This window comes from Porites lutea, chromosome 8 (genome assembly GCF_958299795.1).
Source record: "Porites lutea chromosome 8, jaPorLute2.1, whole genome shotgun sequence".
Classification (NCBI taxonomy): Eukaryota; Metazoa; Cnidaria; class Anthozoa; order Scleractinia; family Poritidae; genus Porites; species Porites lutea.
This window is the reverse complement of record NC_133208.1, coordinates 33,683,640-33,703,990: the sequence shown is the minus strand read 5'-3', so window position 1 is coordinate 33,703,990 and position 20,351 is coordinate 33,683,640. Positions and strand designations below refer to the sequence as shown.

At 37.5% G+C, this 20,351-nt stretch overlaps 2 protein-coding genes across 5 annotated transcripts in view; both read right to left on the bottom strand.

Annotated features, from left to right (window-relative positions):
* Positions 1-9,103, bottom strand: part of LOC140945792 (calcium-activated potassium channel subunit alpha-1-like) — a 34,242-nt gene extending 25,139 nt beyond the window's left edge. For 3 of the 4 annotated variants that reach the window (XM_073394840.1, XM_073394842.1, XM_073394841.1), the window contains exons 1-7: positions 8,726-9,103; positions 4,280-4,341; positions 4,013-4,106; positions 2,955-3,066; positions 2,437-2,512; positions 2,072-2,147; positions 669-746 (exon numbers count right to left, since the gene is read on the bottom strand). In XM_073394840.1, coding sequence (XP_073250941.1) covers positions 669-746; positions 2,072-2,147; positions 2,437-2,512; positions 2,955-3,066; positions 4,013-4,106; positions 4,280-4,341; positions 8,726-9,052 — 825 coding nt within the window. In that variant the 5' untranslated portion in view covers positions 9,053-9,103. Of the gene's footprint in view, positions 1-668; positions 747-2,071; positions 2,148-2,436; positions 2,513-2,954; positions 3,067-4,012; positions 4,107-4,279; positions 4,342-5,273; positions 5,556-8,725 lie in introns of those variants that run through there. The other variant, XM_073394843.1, reaches the window with a different exon arrangement.
* A 3,464-nt stretch (positions 9,104-12,567) lies between these two features.
* On the bottom strand, positions 12,568-14,634 carry LOC140946397 (histone H2A.V). Its single transcript, XM_073395512.1, has 5 exons — positions 14,561-14,634; positions 14,304-14,378; positions 14,093-14,206; positions 13,454-13,583; positions 12,568-12,856 (listed from the first exon to the last, which is right to left on the bottom strand). The coding sequence occupies exons 1-5, from the start codon at positions 14,561-14,563 to the stop codon at positions 12,795-12,797; spliced, it is 384 nt and encodes a 127-aa protein (XP_073251613.1). The 5' UTR covers positions 14,564-14,634; the 3' UTR covers positions 12,568-12,794.
* Positions 14,635-20,351: the final 5,717 nt, after the last annotated feature.

Sequence of the window (20,351 nt, the reverse complement as noted above, 5' to 3'; positions counted from 1 at the left end):
CTGGTTGACCACTATATGGCCAAAAAGAAGCAAAAATGCCCAAACACTTTGAGCACTATCCCACAACTAATCATGAATTGTTTGTTTTGAATTATGTACCACATTACAGCTTCTCAAATTCAGGCATGTGGAAAGGACAAAATAGCCCAGTATGTTTTACTGCCCTCTTCACTGCCTTTTTCTTTTGCTGGACATTTCCTACATTTCATTTCAGTGGGAAAGGTTTTTTTGCCAAACCCTGAGGATAGTGAAATTATTTTGAAGGAAGTACAGGTGTGGGTACTGGTGAAAGAAGATTTTCATTGGAATTTTCTGATCATAATTATTTAATACTCTGGCTTGTTTGACAGAGAAATGACAAAATTGAACCACAACAGATACGCTTGCGGGAACAACAGTATACAGTAACATATGTCATAACTATTACAGGGTTATGTTCTATCATCAACCAGTAGCTTCTGGTCGCTAACTTTCAACACTTTGGGTGACAAGAAAAACCTTACTCTGTATTTTATTAAACTTAAGTAATTAATAGCTGGGTCTCTTGAATTTCACAGGATCATTGGAAACTACAGTTATTTTTGTTACTTGCAATGTAAATGTTTTGTACACGATGAAGAATTGATATAAGACAACATTATTTTGACATTACAACACTTAAAACCTACCACAAGGGTGTAAAGACAATCAAAATAATTCAGACTTTGTCCATTGGAAAAACTTAAAGGATCTCCACTGTTCTCCACCTAAAATGGACCAAACGTAACAATATTATAAGGGCACATTAATTTTGCAACAGACTTCTATTACTACTTTTATTACTAAGTTTCATCAAGAAGTTAAGTGTTTTATGAATAAGTAGACATCAGTTAATTAACTGATTTTTATTATCAGGTATTGTATTGTTTGCCTCAAGATGCGGTCCCTTGCTTTGAACTTTATATTTACAGGCTCTTGTGAATGAGCATTAGAGACAACCGTACCACATTCAACAGCCATTATATTAGGAAACAAAAAGTAAAGTAAAGTAAAACTTTATTGAATCTCCCAATCAGGGTTTTTCAGACCCCACATATAAATAATTCATGAGGTAAGTTTGAAATATTGAAAAAAATATCTAAACGTTAAAATATTATAATAATTGATAAAAACACCAATAGTTAGCTCCCCTAGCTGACAAGAAATGATTCAAAAAGGAATTCTCTAAATTTCTTTTGGAAAGCATGCAGGCTGTCTGCAGCAGTGATCGCACGTGGCAGTGAGTTCTAGAGTTAAATTGCTCTATATAGAAAAGTTCTTTGATCGGCAGGCGATTGATAAGCTGGAATTTTAAGATAGTCCTTATTTCTTGTTGCGATCATGAACACGTCACGAATCCAGTTGCAAAAGATGAAGAACATGAAAAGAAGATCCATGGTTTGAGTTAATGATAAAGACCACACAAATTAATAAAAAGATACTAATGCCTAAAACCGCAGAGCAATATTTATCCTCATGGCAAATCACTGAAATAGCGAGGATCGAAATGGGTCAACCACAGCTGTTGAAAACAAACCATTCACAGTGAAGCAGAGTGCTTTATGTAGTGTTCCGACATATAAACAGTCAGCCTCCTTGCCTGATGATAATTAGCGCTACTTATTAAAGCAATAGAAATGTCAAGGTCTGTATCATTAAACAGTAATAATTTTACATTGTGAGACAAATGATAATACTGTTTCACCATTATTGTACTTCAGCATAATATTTAATAAAAATAAAAATGACCTATTTTACAACATATTACAGGGTGCAAAGAAAGTCAGTTTTACAGCCTGCCATTTGGGCAAGCTCTAACTAGCATGTACTAGGCCACAAGTCATTCCAAGTAGCCCCCAAACCCTTTTTGATTAATAGGATTGATTTGAATCCTTCTGTAATTTGAATTTACCCCCAAAACAGCACTTGCCCATTGGGCAAGTTAGGAACAAAAATCACTAGCCCGATAGCAAAATCCACTAGCCCCGGGCTATCAGACACGACTTTCTTTGCACGCTGTATTAGATAGTATAATTTTTTTATACTGACTAACCAGATGAAGTATTCCACCAGATGTGAATAGAAGAGCACATAATCTTCCTACCATAACTGTCAGTGAGACGGTACCACTAGAAAAAAAAATTTTCAGATCAGACTATTAAACTAATTATTTTAAGTACTTAGTACCATATCATTCACATCGAAAGGATCATAGAATAACATGAAAATAATAATGATTAAAAAAATGAAGTGCCAGCTTAACCAAGATTTCTAGCCGAAAAATCAGTCAGTCATCCATGACAATGTGCAACTGAAATATGCCCACCACTGACAGAATTCTACTTAAAATTTAAGTATTTGTGAAGCACAATATTGGTTCTTAGCTGTGGCAAAATCATCTAATCTTAGAACACAAACCTGGAGTGTATAATGCCCATATATTGAAGAATGTCTGCAAGACTTGTGAATTGCAGTGCACGAAGAAATCTTAGCCCTTTAAAAAAAGAACAGGAAAAATTCTCTTGCAGTATTGATTGATGAGTACTGCTTATCAAAACCCCTAGCTCCAACAACTCCCATCTTGTTGTTTTGTTTCCATTTGCCATAAAGTACAGTACAAGCAATAAGTTTAACATTACACATATTTTATTTATTATAGTAGATTAAACTGCAGAACACTAATCAGATGGTAAAGGAGGACTAACCTTGAAATTAATGTTTCATTCAGCAGCCAAATGATTTATTCAATTTTTGTCAATATTTTTGTTCTAGATGTACAAATTAATTTCCTACCCCAACCCTAGTCTACTTGTATTCTAGTCCCCTTCACCTGGAATAAATTTTTGTCTCCCCTTGGACATAGAGACAGCAAATTCCTTAGAACTGTAGGTTATGAATGGTTTATGTAGAGTATGACAAACAGATATTTCTCTTACCCAGCCAGTTTTGTCGGAAAGCAATGGAAAGAAAAACATCTGGAATGGTAAGGAAGTCAACCAAGGACAACATTTCAACCCATAACATCAGCTTATCATTTGCTGCCAAAAACTAAAATTAAAAAAATAAAGAAGATTTAAATTACACAGTGTAGATTACAGTGTACTACTATTTAAGGTATTTCATAAATTAAAGTTATTTGTAAGTAACAAAATATGGTGCAGGTCCATGAAATTATTTATGTCCAAAGTGACTTTCTATTTCATGTCAAATATTTACCCAATTTGGCAGAAGAATTTAGCAATCAATTTAAAGGTATTTGTCATGAGGCTTTTCCGACAACATTTCTTACATGATCATAATTTTTTATCATTTGCACTTGGATTTTCCTGGAAACAAGGCAAATTTGTTCCAGTAATCTCTGCTTTCTTTGATAATTACATTGTAATCCAAGGTGCAAGCACGGAGACACTTTTATAATAGGAAAAACCTTGAGAACACCTTGGTTACCATCACACTGGGAAAAATGTTTGGCAAGTAAAATATTGCAGTGAAAGTCACTGATATATCTGCGAAGCCGTGTGTTTTTATTAGCTAGAGTTTATGGTATCCTTAAAGTTAAACGGAGATAAAGGATTGCTTTGATTTATAATTTATACTCTGTTTCTTCCTAATTTGCCTCTTTCACCCAGGCCCTGGTTGTTCAAACGTTGGATAGCCCTACCCACCGGATAAATCACTATCCAGCAGATAACGCAGTTGTCTCTCATAATACTTATCTGCTGGATAGTAATTTATCCAGTGGATTGCGCTATCCAGCTTTTGAATAATATCTGGGCCTGGTTGTCAAGGAATGAAGCCAGCTGCCTTGAGATATATCGAGTGCAACTCCAAATTTGATTGCAGTGGTTAAGTTTTTTTTCACACAATTTACACTATACAGCATTCTGGTGGCCAATATTTCATGTGTCTCATTGCAAATGTTTTATTTAAGGTAGCCAAAAGGTAATTTTGAAAAAGGATGAGTTTGTGGGACTAAAACATAGATAATGCTTACTCGGAGGAAGAAGTAAAACAAGAAAAAGAGGTTGAAAGCAATGTCAAAAAGCCATAATCTTTGAGCTGCCATGTCCAAACAATGTTCAACAGGACTGAAAACAAATAAGATCACATGAATAAAAAAAATTAGCATTTGCCATCAAAGAGATAATTTGCAAGAAAAAAAAGAAAAAATTTGGCAAAAGTTACAAATGTTAGAAAACTGATTCTTTTAAGAGAGGAACAAAGCCACACTTCTACATCAGTATAACCTGAGTATACTTACAAACTTGATTCCACTATATACAAAATGACATATGATATGCTTAAAAGGAAATGCAGCACGACCTATCAACAAACAAAAAAAGGATGAGTTCAAAAATGTTTTAACTAATTTAAGACCAAAAATTACTAAAAAATACTTCCAAGAGGATTGGAATGTTAAAAACTGTTAGTACAAGTTTATTGTTATTATCCACTGCTGGAGCAATTTTGCTGGTGCGTGGGTTGAACCCTTTATTGGAGCCAGTTAAAAGCTAAACCTCATAACTAAATCCAAATTTCTTCAAGAGTCACATGAATAGATGCAACATGTGTCTGGTAGCATATCATCTAAACTAGAGGCTACAAATTAAAGTATATGCAGCAAGTAGATGCTGGGCAGTAAAACAACATCTGATAAGTGATGAATTAGAGTCAATTAATAGTTGTTAGGATAAAGGACTACAAGGGGGTCCTACAATCACAACTTCTTTGTGATTTAGGTCTTTATTAGACAGTTTACAGTCATATCAAAATAATTTCAAACTGTTTGTGCACACCATAATGGGTAAAACTTAGCACACAAAGAATGATGCTATAGAAGTGTTATGATTTGAAATTAAGTTATGATGACACCACTGGACATAAATTTCTTGCTAAAAATCAGCATGACAAACGTAAATCCAGACTAGCTGTAGCGCCTAAATAGTAACAGGATGTCCAAGGAACTACAAGAGCCTAATTTTTGTTATCATTAGAAGTAAAGTTTGCTTCTGTAGAAGACGTTTAACTACTACATGCACATGAAATAATGTATGGGGTTGTAAGGAAATCTTTAATACCACGCTCTGCATGCATATAAGGATCAAGAGGAGGGGAATCGTATTAAAGTAATAGAAGGTCTATGTCCTGTCATCATACAACTTTTTACACCCACGGCAAACGTTATAACCATAACATTAGTCATGATTTTCAAGGGCTAGTGTTGAAGCAAACCACGGTATAAACCATAAACATACTTGCATGCGTATACTTGTTCATCTTAATCTGAATGCAACCATTGCATGAAACTGCCTGATGAGTCCAAGTGAGAAAGTCTTTCATACGGCTGTGAGTGATCCTAATTAAAGAGGAACTATCATTTAAATCAACACAGTAAACAAGATGACAAAGGCCACCAGGGAAACGTCGATCCATCAGCTGATACATGTTCCAAAAACAAGAAAAACAACGAAGAAGACAGAATTCGAGGTCACGGGCTACTTGGCGCGCCAGGTCACGCAGGCGCACAGGAAAATAAACCAATCAAAACGCCGGAACAATGGATCACACGAGTAAAGCAAGTGCGCGGAAAATTCAAAATGGCGCCAGATAAAGCAAGCTCGTTCTCGTATTCCAAGCACATTACGAAATCTTTCAGACGCCTAGATGTAACAGAGTCCAAATAGGGAACAAAGCCTCTAACCAGTGGTGTCTCGATGTTAGGGATGTCGTGTACAGAGAATTTTCCAATGGATACCGAATGACTCTGAAGTTTGGTCATTTTAATATATTGTAGAGAAACTGAGTGAATCAAGGCACTGTGTATAATAATCCTAAATGGAAGTTGATTCCGCCAGTTTCAAAATCTAGATCACCAGTCCTCAGGATCATCTTGCATTCGGGCTTATACAACATGCCCCTCCCATCAGGACATCAAGATTCAGTTTCTTTGTGCTCTAGTGATTGCATGGAGCCCTTCAATGTTGAAGGACACACACTGCAGCTGTACACAATCAAACTGGTGTTTGGTGTAACCTCTTAGCGGTAAGAATAAATGCAAGCCATACCCACAAATTAAAAATGGGGACGAGTGTAATAAAAAATGTTTTGACCAGCACCCCACTATATAGTTTTATGAATGCTTCATTTTATAGAAACAAATAGACACAGTGTTCTCCTTATTAGACGGTAACCGGTAAACTTTACCACCTGAAGCAACACTTCTTACCACCTGCAGCCACTTGAAGGTTTCAAAAATTAAAAAGAAAAAAATCTTTAAAAAGGAAGTTGTGATCCAATCCGATTATCAAAAGGAAAATGAATAAACATATATGGAAAAGTAAGTACTAAAGTATACACAGCTTTCCTTTTTATGGGCCATACATTTTGGAAAAAAAACATTGAAGACAGAGTAAAATTATTGGAATGAAATGCTCTAAATTGTTGTCTAAGGATAATAATGGTCGATTTGCGTAAAATAGGTCTTAAACTGAGGGAATGACATTTCAGAGAACTTAGCTCCTAAATTCCCCAGTGAGGGCAGGGCCATGTCCATCACTCTACTACTCCCCCCCCCCCCCCCCCAGCAAACTGTGCTACTGGTGCATATTTTTTGCCTTACTGGCCATGATGGTCCCTCACCTTTTGAGCTAAAAGTTAGGGAGAACATTGCTGGACAGGCAACATTGTTAAATTTATCTCTTGTTTCTGAGTTCTGAGATGTACTAAAAAGTCTATTAATCCTCATGCATTCTACCCTACTTTAATCTATTAAAAATTTCTTTTTTAGGAGGAGTTACCCTTTTTATTATTTATTAATCTGTTTCGTTTTTATATTATTTTTTCCTTTTTATGCAACCCTTTAAATAAACGTTGTTGTTGTTGTTGTTGATAAATCTGAGTAGTAAGAACACTGAACCACTGTTATCCCCAGAAATATTCTTCTTATCACTATCTTAAACATAGTTTCTATCTTTGAAAGAAATATAATTTTGTATATTGTGTGTCATTGCATTATTTTCTAAGTCTAAAACATTCTCACATACTGAGTGGTATGTAACCAGTTGTGAATCTGTTTTATTAAAAAATGCCCTACAAAGGTCTTCATAATATTAATGCTGACAAGTGCATCAAATCTACCGTTCTTCTACAGCTATGATTAACCCTGCTATAAGTAAATGTGCAATTTTTTTATTACTCTAATTTAGTACAGAGAAACCAGGAAATTATGACGTTCTTTGCCTTCAACATTATAGTAGAAGGTATGGAACAAGATCCCAAAATAACGCAATCGCATCATAACAAATTTTTTTCTAGCCCTAGGCAGCATGTTGTTATATCAGGGTTATCTCATCTGCACTGCATCCAAACATGACCAGAATAATTGGCCTTCCATTTTTTTCCACTCCATTATAGCAAACTAAAAATAAAGTAATTCACTTTTGGTTTATTCAACATAGCAATTAATAATGAAAATTTTGTTTTTAACTCGCTTCTAAGTCTGTAAAACTTGTGGGAAAACATTGAACACCTGTGGTGGATGGATGTTTTCACGCAATATCACTTACATTTCTATGGCAACAAAAGGAAGAAGAGTCTTATTCAATTTGTTCGCTGGTTGCCTTGGAAACTTTTTGGAACATTTGTAAAGGGTGAATGAAAAATGTAGATCACATTTGTTCTATTATTAATGTATACCAAAGTTATGAAACAGTAATAATATTAGTTTGCATTGCATTTATGATCTTCACAAATGAATCAGAAGATGGTAATCAATATTGATCAACAAATATTAAGGAATATCCATCACGTAGAAGAGAGAAATTCATACTAACAAAAAGCTAAAAAAAATAAATTTCCCCTCCAAAATACCAGGGGGTGTATGTGGAACAGACAAACGTCCATATATTCCTTGAGATTGATTTGAAATCGGGTTACTTGTAATTATTAAATTCATCAGACACCACTCAGATACGACAGAGTCTAGGTCTTGTTGAAGGAAAAAAAAAAAACTCGTCCAGTCGAGTGTGTCTTCAGGTTCATAGGTTATCTCGGAAACAGGTTTGTTTATATCCTGTGATTCTGTAGCATGTGAGATTGTTAAAACACGCGCGAACTCGGTTATTTCAGTATCTTAAAACTGCCTTAGTTATTGTCACGCGATTTATAACAGAAGCACAAAAAGATTTATGGCAAAACTAATTTACATTTCAGACATTGTCCGACATAAAAGGTGCATCACTTAAATTAGAAAAACGGAAACAGACGCGCACGACTTATTTACAATCTGACCATGTTTATTTTCCATTGAACGTTGAATTCTACGCCCCATTGCAAATTGTCAGTGGCTATTGAAGATGTAGAACACGAGTTCCTGGAGGAACAACTCCTACACACAAAATGGCAGCTTTAATGATTGACAACGTCGCACTACTTTAATAATTATGATGCAGAAGAACGAAAGATACCTTGACGGGTGTATGTATCAACTGACTGAAGTGTTTGAACTCGGTGCAAACTTCACCCTCAGTTGTCAATTTCAACGCGAACAAAAGAAAAAAACGCGCACACGGTTAGGCACATTTATGGCGTTTTAAGATTACCAGCACAGACCCATTCTCGAAAGTATAAACTATAGTTCTTCCGGTTAATTAACAAAACAGCTGAAAGCCTCCTCTCGATCATGCGTTATTTTCATTACGGTACTTACCAAACACCGGCCTTTAAAAGTCTGGGCAGTTATCAGAGTTGCCGCTTGTTCCTTAAGCCAAACATAAATTCCCCTTTTTGAAACATCTGGCCTTGACAATCCGTTAATTTTCTTGTTTCCATCCTTTTTAGTCGGGTTTAGTTTACTTCGTTTTGAGTCACAAATTCTTCTTATTATCCTTGAAATTAAGATGCTCACCAATCCGCCAAAAAATATTACCGCACTGGTTGCAAGGAAGTAGTACCATATCCTGTCCTCAGCCGCAACCAAGCAGTTTTTGTCGCAATGGACAGACAATTCTGCTCGAGTACACGTTTTGTCACTCATATTTATCGAGTTCGAAAATATTCCATTTAAATTTCTGTTTCGCCATCTGCACTACAGGCAAAAACTTTTGCTTTGCACTACTGACATCTATGTCTCGACGATTTAAAATTATTGAAGTAGGTAGTAAGAATATCACAAGATGATCAGCAATAAATCAACCGCCACTGTAGACTTTAAAACCAACATTTTGCAAAATATATTTACAGAAACCTATTACGTTCTAGCTCTTTTGCATGAAATTAGGCTCGTCCAGTTTTACTGACATTGTAACTAGACAGAAGCTATAAAAAAGAAACGAGGGGCATGGATTAAAGTACAAATTCTCATTGCTTCACGGCAGATGGCTTCATTGATACGACACGCTGCTTGGCAACTCTTTTGTTTTCAGTTATTGTAAATTTGCACCCTCTTTTAAAAACGTAAACACGATTTGCACACAAATTTAAATTTTTCTCAAGAAATTCACGAACAGCTGCTTGCCTTACAGTAAAGCTAGCTTGTTTAACTAAAACTATTTGTCAAATCATTCGCTGTTGTTCGCAAAAGCAAAACGTTTAACTGCTACTTAATTTTATAATCTTTTCCCCACAGTATTGCTTTATTCCTTTCCCCTCAACTCGCCTTTTCTGGTCTGAGGCCCAGGTTCTTTCGAAAAGAAATAGTATTTTATTTTGACTGAAAACTATAAAATAATTTTAAAAAGCCATGGTCTGGATGAACAATACCCATATATTTTCCCTATTTAGCCCCCTGGGGTTTTCCTTTTGCCTCTGGAAGGGTGGATTAAACATTCATGCCCTTTTTTCTACAAAAAAATATCATAATTTTTGTCTTTTACTATTGGAAAAGTTCACAATATTCAATACTTATGGGTGTACAAGAATAACAAACTGATTAAGTTTCTGTACAGAGAAATATATTGAAAGGCCCCTCAAATTAGGGAACTTCATGTGAAGTTTAGGTTTTATTCCTTAGAGTGGGAAGTACCTGGAATGACTGAATTTTAAGAAACACACATAAAAGAAATGTGATGTGTCGTGGAAAAGACATACCAGGAGCAACAAACAAGTAATAATTTACTTTTCAGTAAATAAAATTAAACCCAGCAGTCATGAACCCTACCATGTCCAGAATGTTCAGGAATTTTTTTTTTTTTGGGGGGGGGGGAGGGGGGGTGATGGCCAGGGGTATTATGGGGGACTAAAGCGTACCAGGGACTTTTGGACAAAAGCAGAATTAAAAGGGGACAGGGAAGGGGGAATTTGGGCGCACAAGGGAGAAAGGGAAGGAACCCTCCTCCCTCGCACCCTAATTCCCTTCCCCTTCCAATGCCTGCCATGCAGGCTAAAGCAGATTAGGCCCCTGGAAAACGTTCATCAAGGTAGTCAAGCTTCAGCTAATAAACATCTCCTGCCAGTAGACACCTTGTCATGGTCACAGGAAAAAATAACGGATTCCCATTTTTGGATATTTTTGGGTATTTAAAGAATACCCACAAAAATCCCAAATTTGGAAGAGTGAGACAAGTCTCAATCTGGGAACTTGGTTGGGAATTCCCTGGTTGGGACTTGTCTCACTTTGCCAAATTTAGGATTTTAATGGGTATTCTTTAAATACCCAAAAATATCCAAAAATGGGAATCCGTTATTTTTTCCTGTGGGTCTCAGCCACATATAGCCTGTGTACAGCCACCCCCTCCCCAGGCTACAGATACCTCCCTTGAGCAGACACATTTTCTCGTTTCACTGGATGGTCTCAACTTTTAATATTGACAGTTTGAAGGTAATGTATTTTTGAAACTGAAATGCTGGTATAAAAATGTAGTTGTCTGTGACATTAAAGTCAAATGGTGATATGTCTGTGAATCCACAGTATAGACAGTATTAGCAATATATATTGCAGAAGTAATCTAACGTTGGGTCAGAAATGTCTGCTAAACAGTGCCTTGATGTTTGTTCCAGCCCCCCTACAGACTTAATGAATTACAGGAAGTGAGTTTTCAATCTTTGACCTGATTGGCAAATCAACAGGGACCTTTTAACTGGCCAATCACACCACATATACTCGAATACGATGCTGGCTCATAAATGGAATATGCCAGAAGTTTTGTTTCATCTGTGTCAAAGGCAAGCAGGCTACATGAAAACACAATCTGCAACCAACTTCCCAGGCTCCTCTCCTAATTTTTAGCATATTAGTATTCCCTTTATTTTTGATTTGTTTATCACCAAAATAAAGATTATCTTTTAATCAATTTCCATGTAAAATGAATTAAATTCCTGTTTTTCACCATCACGTCAGAAAAAAATAATGAATTTTGTTCAGAAACTGGGAGCTGAAAGCCACACAAGGCAGGGGTGAGGGAACTTATGTATGGGACATATGGAAGCTTGTCCTCACTGCATTCCATTGTTTTTTTTAAATCTACATTGTTATTTTTGTTTCGTTCTTTATCCACTGTCATCCACCCACATCTATTTTTATCTATGCGTTGTTTTACTTATAATTATTATTTCAGACTCCAGTTACACAACATCCTCTCACTTAGGAGTAAATATGATACATTTTCACATTCATACCACTGAATACTCAGGGTTAGCTTCAACCTTAAGAGAAATGTCATCACTGAGTTTTGCTATAAACATATTTTAAAAAATCTTTGTCTTGGAGCCCATAAAAAAAAACTTAAGCCAAAACTTAAACTATAGTAACCCACTGTTCCCCTAGCCACTGTCCCTCATTCAATATTTACCTTATAATCTTTACAGATTTTTGAAGAAAAACTATTTGGAACTTTTGTTTGCAATTGCAAGTGATTAACAAAAACCTTTAAAGACTAAAATCATCATTGTAAAGAGCAAATTTGAAATATCCGAGTGATGAATAATGGAATATTGACTACATAAAAGACCAGCACAACATGTAGTCAAAAGGCTTTTTTGGCATTACTTGGTGACTCCTAGAACATACTACAAGTTCCTGTAATATTGTGCATTTATACACCTCTGAAATCACTTAATAATTAATTTTTGTTTGTGCCCACCACAGAAGAGTTTTTGTTTGGCTCAGGTGACAGCTACTTAGACAAGTGACTTTCCCTCCCTTTATAAAGGCCAATAAGCATGGCTTGGAGTTCAAATTACAAAGGAATGTTCAGTATGGCAAATCAGTTGGAAAAGGTACAAGGTTACTGATTCTAATATTATTGCAGAGTTCTGTTCTGGCAGGTTTAAAGCATTTGACTATTTTCATTGTTTTTGTGAAAGGAAAGTCACATGATACAACAGGAAGCTCTGAATAGTCACAAGCTCAACTAATATTAAAAAAAAAATCATTTTGGGGGTGCTTACAGCTTAGTGATTTTGGTAGAAGAACAAAACGAAGACGAAACTTCCAGTTTAAAAATCTCAAATAAAAGTCTTTATTTTAAAACAGCTCCAAACAAGAGAATTTTCACAAACTAACATAACAAAAAAAACATTTAATTATTTCACATATTTGCAAGGAACCACAAGTTAAAAAGTGAACAGTTGTGATCATTTTATTGCAACACACAATTACACAATAGAACATTTTATGTATAAATACAGGGAAACGTAACATCTTATTACTGACAAACAGTTGTGACGTAACAGATCTAATAAATTGTTTGCAAAATGAGTGTGTAAGAAATAATGTCTTGAAGTCCCAATGAAACTGTACAGAGAATATAAAGTAAAATGAAACTTGTTAAAATTAGAACTTATGTTGGCTTATTGGCTCCTTTCTTGCCAATTAAACTCTTGTGAATATGTGGGATAACACCTGTTGAAAAAGGAAACGAATTATGAAAAAAAGAATGACAGACAATTTTGCAGTAAGGTTGCTTGGGCCCTTACTGCTGTCATCACCATTTACCCTATTACTGACACGCTTGCATTGTATCAAGTTCAGCATTGTACAGCAAGTGTTTAAAATCGAATTTCTGCAAAGCATCTTTACAAATGCAGAACAAAGAAAACTAAAGCTTTTAGGACATTGTAACTACCGGAAAAAAGTATACAAGAAAGCTACTACGAAAATCCAAACAAGGCGAATTTTATGCTATTCAAGCCGGTAAACAATGCCATTATCGAAGCAGCAGATGGAAAAAGACTAGGCGCTTTTGCAGCGCCAACACAAAGCAATTTTATGGCTGTATGGAGAAGTTTTCAAACGCTGGAAATCTGATCACAGAAAGACTGTCGCAAACAACTATGAATTACCACTCCATTCAATTAACATTATCAAGAAAGGAACACAAAGAAAGAATCAAGAAAAGAAGCAGCAAGATTTATCATTACATACTGTGCCTTGTAAAAAATTTTAACCGTGGAAGGATTTCCAAATTGAAGAACTACACAATTAACGACTAATTCTTACCTCCACCGGCGATCGTTGCTTTGATTAGCGAGTCAAGTTCTTCGTCACCTCGAATTGCGAGTTGAAGATGGCGTGGTGTAATACGTTTCACCTTTAGATCTTTAGAAGCATTTCCAGCTAACTCGAGCACCTATGTGAGGAAAGACACACATGTAAAGCCCAGAAAGATATTAAACTGAGAAACAAAATATCTAGCTTCTACAGCATAAGTTATTCAGTTTCAACAAATGAAATACTGTTGCAAACAAGATGAGCTTAATTGTAAGAAAAGGATCGGGAAAGTTCACAAAATTTAGCAACAAAGCTTGCTCTTCAAACAAAAGCTTGAAAAGGACGCCATTTGCAAATTTTAAATATGGCGGGAACTGCCGTTAGAAGCAAAACAATTGCTATCGCAAAATCCTTCTCAACTATTCAAGATTTGGACATCGTTGATAAAAGTAGATACATACTTTCTGTCACTGTGACCGAAGAAGAGAGAAGTTTTGGAGAGTGGAAGACAGAAAGTACGTTAAGAGTTTTGCTCAAACTCTAAACTTAACCGCCCAAAATAAATTACAAAGGAATGAAGTTTTCGCTCTAGAAAACGACTTAAGGCCATTTTATTTAGTCAACTCAACAACAACCTGCGAAACCCACCTCAGCCGTTAAATACTCGAGAATTGCCGCGCTGTAAACAGCCGCTGTAGCTCCTACACGACCATGACTCGTAGTTCGGTTCTTCAAATGTCTGTGAATTCGACCTACTGGGAACTGCAACACAACGAATAGAGTCAGAAATACAGCTATGTCTGCGAAAAACTCTGCATAAAATATTTTTTAAAGCTGTACAACCAAAACGCTACTTTACCTGGAGTCCTGCTCTTGCTGAGCGCGACACGGCTTTTGCCTTTGCCTTTGAATCTTTACCAGCTTTTCCGCCTGCCTACGAACCCGACAGAATAGTCGAAGTTAGCGCTAAAAATATGAGACGCGAAAGACGCTACTAGTTTGAATTTATGTTCAATTAGCTTAAAAGGAAGTGGAGCTCATTTTCTGGAGAAAAATATGATGAAATTGGTTCGAATTAGGCGGATGGAAGCGGATTCACATATTCAATCAACCTACCATTTCGATCGTCTCTTTGTAAATTTGTGTGACGCGCCAACAAACGATAAGTGAGGAGCGCCAAAATTTAGCAACTCAATTTGAAACTGGAACAGCCAATCAGATGGCAGCTTTTGATCAGGAGCCAATCACAAGATTTCGCAAGATGCTACCTTCCCGCTCGACCTTGATGTCCAAATATGGTAATGGTTGATCTGATGAATATAACAAAATTCAGCAGAAAAATACATTTCCAAGCTAGGATGCATTTAAAACATTTATTAATCCTCTAGTGCAAGCGCCTTAATTTGTTTTCAGTTTTAGCTGGAAGCAACATTACCGCCCTTGCGGCAATAGCCTGTGTACAGACGTCTGCACACGGGCTATTGAGGCAATGGCGTAAGAGGGGAACGTAATTCAATCTTCTCAAGTCTAGCTAAAAAAAATTATGGAAACTGTTGTTTTCAATCTGAAAGTACATTTTGTTATTTTTTAGCAGCTAAAACTCATCAACCTCTTCCCCAGAGCGCTTTTCCCTGGCTTTTTTTTCCCGGGACACCGCCCCACCTCCAAAGCCAGGGAAAAGTGCCCTGGGGACGAGGTGGAAAAGGCATAAATTTTGCTGCAAAACAATACCGAAAAGTATTATGGGAAGTCAGACATGACCGGCCTGCGAACAAACGTTTCTCCTCGCTCCCTCCTCGCGCGCCGCTCGGGACGTTTCGAGAGAGAGCGGCTAGGACAGAAGCGAGACGGCTGTATTCACAGGCTAAGCCGGACAACGTATACGGAGCTTCTTAGTTAAGTCGAAAATCTAAAAGGAAAGTTAAGGTAAAAAAGTTAAAGGTCTACTCGTGTCTTCTTGGTTGAAAAGAATTATTGAAATTCACTCTGGCAGGTCATAGGCTCCTGACTCAGGCAAAACTGTTTGCTGCGCAGGCTTGAATAGGCCATTTGCTTTAAGAGGCATGTGACAACGTTTTTATGAAAATGAAAGTTATATGATTTTGCCTTCGAAAAACGATTAGCGGGTCATATCTTAAACAAAATAATGGTGATTTGGTTTTCAAACCCGCACCATTTTCTTAAAATGAATAAGTTCGTAAACGGTTACGTGACCAAAATGTGATTTTTAAAATTACGAATTACCTCTCTCTGAACACAAATTTTGCACTTAAACTTCAAGGAAAATGTTGAAAAGATAATGTGATAACGTTTACAGCACATTTGAGCGTAACTATGAAACGTTGAACAAGATATAAGCAAGAAGTAGTTTTGGCCGCCATGTTGGAGGGCAACAGCATGCCCTCCAACATGGCGGCAGGACTCCTGATGGCGGCCAATACAAATCATACTACTTTGCTGAAAAATCAAAGTGCCACAAAATATCTCCCTTAAATGCGTTTCCTCTCAAATTTCGGGTGTAAGATAATTTTTGTGTGCTCTAACAATTTTTGGCATCAGCAAGATTCCAACTCATTGTTTAAAGGAGACATTGGTCACGTGACCTCTTAGTGCAAGTGGCCTATTCATTTAGACATTCTCGGTACGCTTTCAGGCTTTCGCTTTTGACCAGTTCCTCGAAAAAAAATTCCTAAAATTACAGGCAGTTTTATAAAACCAGGTATTAAAAATATTCCTCATTTTTTGCCCGGGGGGCAGGGGTACTCCCTAATATATGCTATACAGGTATGTGCCGCCCCATCGGGTAGGGTTTTTGCGCCGTTTTGGCCTGAAAACGGGTATACACTTTACCATTTTGGTCTGGAATCAAGTATGGTTTTTGAGGGAACTACGGGATTGTATGAACGTCTTTATCGTTTTAATTCCAAATTAGTAAGAAAGAAAGGAACATATGCGAATTCGAAATGGATCACTCAGGCGGCACACACTCACCAAGAATTCCGAGGAGTATCCCCGGGGTTTTTTGATAGCCCACTTAATTGAAGGTCGCTAGCGCGAACCATGGGTTAAATTTTTGTATCCGGGTTTCTTTCTCTTTTGCTCTAAAGCATTTTGTCGGATAATTCAGTCTTTGATCTTTTTAGAGTTAGCCTGCGTGGCATCCGTTTGAAAGGGAAAGGGATCGATCGGTGGGAGTTTTAGGCGCGAGAGAAACGCGGAAACGCGAGGGGCGCAGGCTATTTGAGAGTTTACAAGCAATCATCAGAAACTACATTTGCTTTTAAGCTTTAATATCTGAATTCAAATTACCCACTAACCATCCACTGACCATGGGTTGTAACCCGGCATTGTACAACCCAGTCCAGGTTCCCAGGGAGTAGGGTTCTTGCGCTGTTTTGGTTTGAAAACGGGTATAGACTTCGCCCATTTCGGTCTGGAATCGGGTATGATTTTCGAGGGAACTACTGGAGTGTATGAACGTATTTATCGTTCCTTTCCCAAATGAACAAGAAAGACGCTTTCGATAAACATTTAAGAATAAAAATCAACGATAAAAATTTTGAATGACGTTTCGATGAGCGAGTCATCGAAACGTCATTCAAAATTTTTATCGTTGATTTTTATTCTTAAATGAACAAGAAAGAAAGGGAAATACACGAATCTCGGCGAAATGGACTTAAGAAATCTTCTTTGTTGGTGTCTAATATAGGTAATGAGGCATAATTTCATGGACTCCTGTTAGAGGTCAGGTCTGAAAACGAGTAGGGATTTTAAAGGCAGGCCAGAAAACGGGCGTGAAAAATGACATTTTTTGGTCTGAAATAGGGTCACTGGGATTTGGAGAACCGCGCGACACACTCACCAAAAATTCCCAGGAGTACCCCCCCCCCCCCCCCCCACGGGTCCAGGTTAAATAAATCGTGCTGGAACTTGATCACTGGCGTTCTACGGCTGCGTGGATGCAAGCACAGCTCTTTTTCGGTTGACAAGGGGGTTTCTAAGCAATTGATCGACTGAGGGCTAGAGATTTGTCGGTATTTATGTGTATTCTAAAAACAATAGCAACAATAACAAAAACATAGAGAATACTGCCGGTATAGATCGGATAATTATCCCTAGAAAATTGTTTAATTTACCATTTATATTTATTCTTGGCCTCTTATGGGAATAGAAGCAATAAGAATCTCCTCACAGACTAAAGGACGCTCTCTGTTCTGGCTGATCGAACCTCTAGCTGCTGTAGCATGAGAAACTCTGGTATGTTGTAAATCTACATAAGCTCATGCATTTCGAAAATAAGAATAACTCTAACGAAAAAATTCAAACCCCTTTGAAAGCCGAAAAGGGAATAGTTTGCTTTGTCATTTCCGGGAGAAACGTGACTAAAAAAATACCACAGGGAGTTTCTTACAACGGTTTACCGCCGAAACGAGAATATTTTTCTTCGTGAATGTGTCAAGTTCGCGGCCGCGTAAAGCCAAGATTTAGAGCGTGTTCAATTGGCCTCAAAGAAAAGAAGCCAAGATTGAACCAACCGCCGCTGCCGCCCTGAATAATCACAACGGGTGCCGAAGCCTTGTTCTGAGCCTCATAGACCCGACAAAGATAAAGCGACGCCACGATCTTAAGAATGATAATTACGCCTGCGTTACTTACAAATCTTGTGCTGAGAACCAGGGAAAGCCGGGAAACAAGTCTCTAACCGTAACTTTTATCAAAAGATAGTGGGTGGGAGGAGGCAGTAACAAAACTGTTTCCCGGAGTTGAAGGTAAAAAAGATCATTGAAAGACGAAAAAACCGTTTGTTGATCGAGTCCTTCCACTGTTTTCGCAAGTTCCCTCATTAAAAAGAAGTTTTCAGAGTATATTCAAAGATTCCTCAACTGAGTATATCAGTGTGTTAGTCACAGGACTGCTAGCCTGCCCGCTCCACTTAAGAACCTGTTCACACGCTATACAGGATTGCTGAAATTGACACTCACGTTAGGTTCGATTACTAGCCGCGCTGTTCGGGAACAAGATCTGGGACCCGTTTCTCGAAAGTCCCGGTAACTTTTCGGGCCCGAAATCAAATATTCAAATCGAAATGTAAAGAATAAGAGCGAGGGCCCTGACTAGCAAACTACTCCATTTTGTTTCATTAACTGATAGTTTATCATGTTAGATGCAAAACTAGTGAAACCTCTATCTTGCATGTAAACCATAACAGCTTTACGAGCCCGTTAATTATCGGGACTTTCGACTTATGTATCGGTCAAATCGAAGCTTCAACATGCCCCCCCCCGGGCAACCCCCCGGGCATTTGACTTTTTTGAAAATTTTTGTTCAAATTCCCCACTACCCGGGCCAAAATGCCGTTCAAATGCCCCACACTAGGGTCCATGCAGGTGATCAAATGCCCCCACCCCGGGGACATTTCACTGGCACAAAAATGACAGAAGGACGGCGGAAACACCTTCAGTTGTCGAACAAAATCTTTATAAATATAACAAAGACTGAGAAACACGGTTAGCGTATTAACTACGAACAGAAGTCTCGTGCGCGCAAAGCGGCGGAAATCGCTGCTACAAAGTCACTGAATGCTCAGCTTTTCTTCGTCATGCAACATACAAAGCGTTGTAAAAAAATAAGATCCCACCTATTGAGATTACTACATCATGACCATTTCACTGACATGCATTATCGCTCATCTTATTGATTAACATACTTACAGTAGGTCAAAGTAGTTGACCTGAGCTTTTTATTTTATTGCCAACGAGCCATCCGAGCGAAGACGCTCGGATGGCGAGGCGGCGGCAGAATAGAGCCGCGCAAGACTCGGCTGTAGGCAGAAAAATTCTCGATCGAGCTGAAAAAAGTGTAACCCAATGTAATGTCGATTCCCCTGAGACCAAGTGGTCAGTTGTGAACCAATCAAAAGGCAGTACCTGGCGCACGGGCTCAAGTTGAATAACAAACAAAATTTCAAACACTTCCCACCGTCGCGACTTCCTGTGTTTATTGACCTAAATTTTTTCGTTAAAACCGGCCACGGCAGTCAAGAGACATGAGCACTTGATATATTCTATTAATTTTAGGGGCCATAATGTTAAATTTTAACGAAGAGAAGTTTGTAAAACAGCAAAAGTGTTCTATGTGCAGCAAGCAATATTCTCACCACTAAAAAGGATCAGATTACACGAGGAGATAAGGAAAGCTCGACAACAACAACAACAACAACAACAAATTTTATTGAAAATTGGAAAATAACTAATTACATTACTTTCCCACCCGCAAATAGCTTATGAAAAACAAGAGATTTATATATAGATGGACTAAATAACAGTGAAGACACTACAATACAGGAAGAAGAATGAAGGAACGAAGAATGCAGTCGCTTCTGTTGGGGAAAATCTGGTGTTGGGGAAAAAATCTAACCAGCAAACAAAAACAATGAGAACAAAAACGAATTACAAGCCTAAAGCGAACGACAGAGGAAAAAAAAACCAAGCCATTTTTTTTCGAAACGTGGCCGAGTTCAGAATAAAATTAATGAACTAAAATTAAATACCGACGTGCCGTACATCGTATGTCCTTGGAAACATTTCAGATGGCCCAGCGAATCATTTTAAGTTTCAATCCGATAACAAAAAGACTCGGGAAATTTGAAATGAGGTTTAAATGATTAAACTGTGCAAATATTTATCAACAATGTGAAACCGAACCGACAGTAGATTTGTAGCTGGACTTAATAATATTCCCGATCGCTTCCTCTGCAAAGCTGACTTTATTCGTTCAAGGCACTTCACAATTTTACATAGCAGGTTTGTAAAGCCACCATACTGAATCTGAGAACTTTTCAAGAAAATAATCCTTGCAACAGAAAGGGACCAAGAAACGGTCAAATGGGAAAAAAAAGGAATTTTAT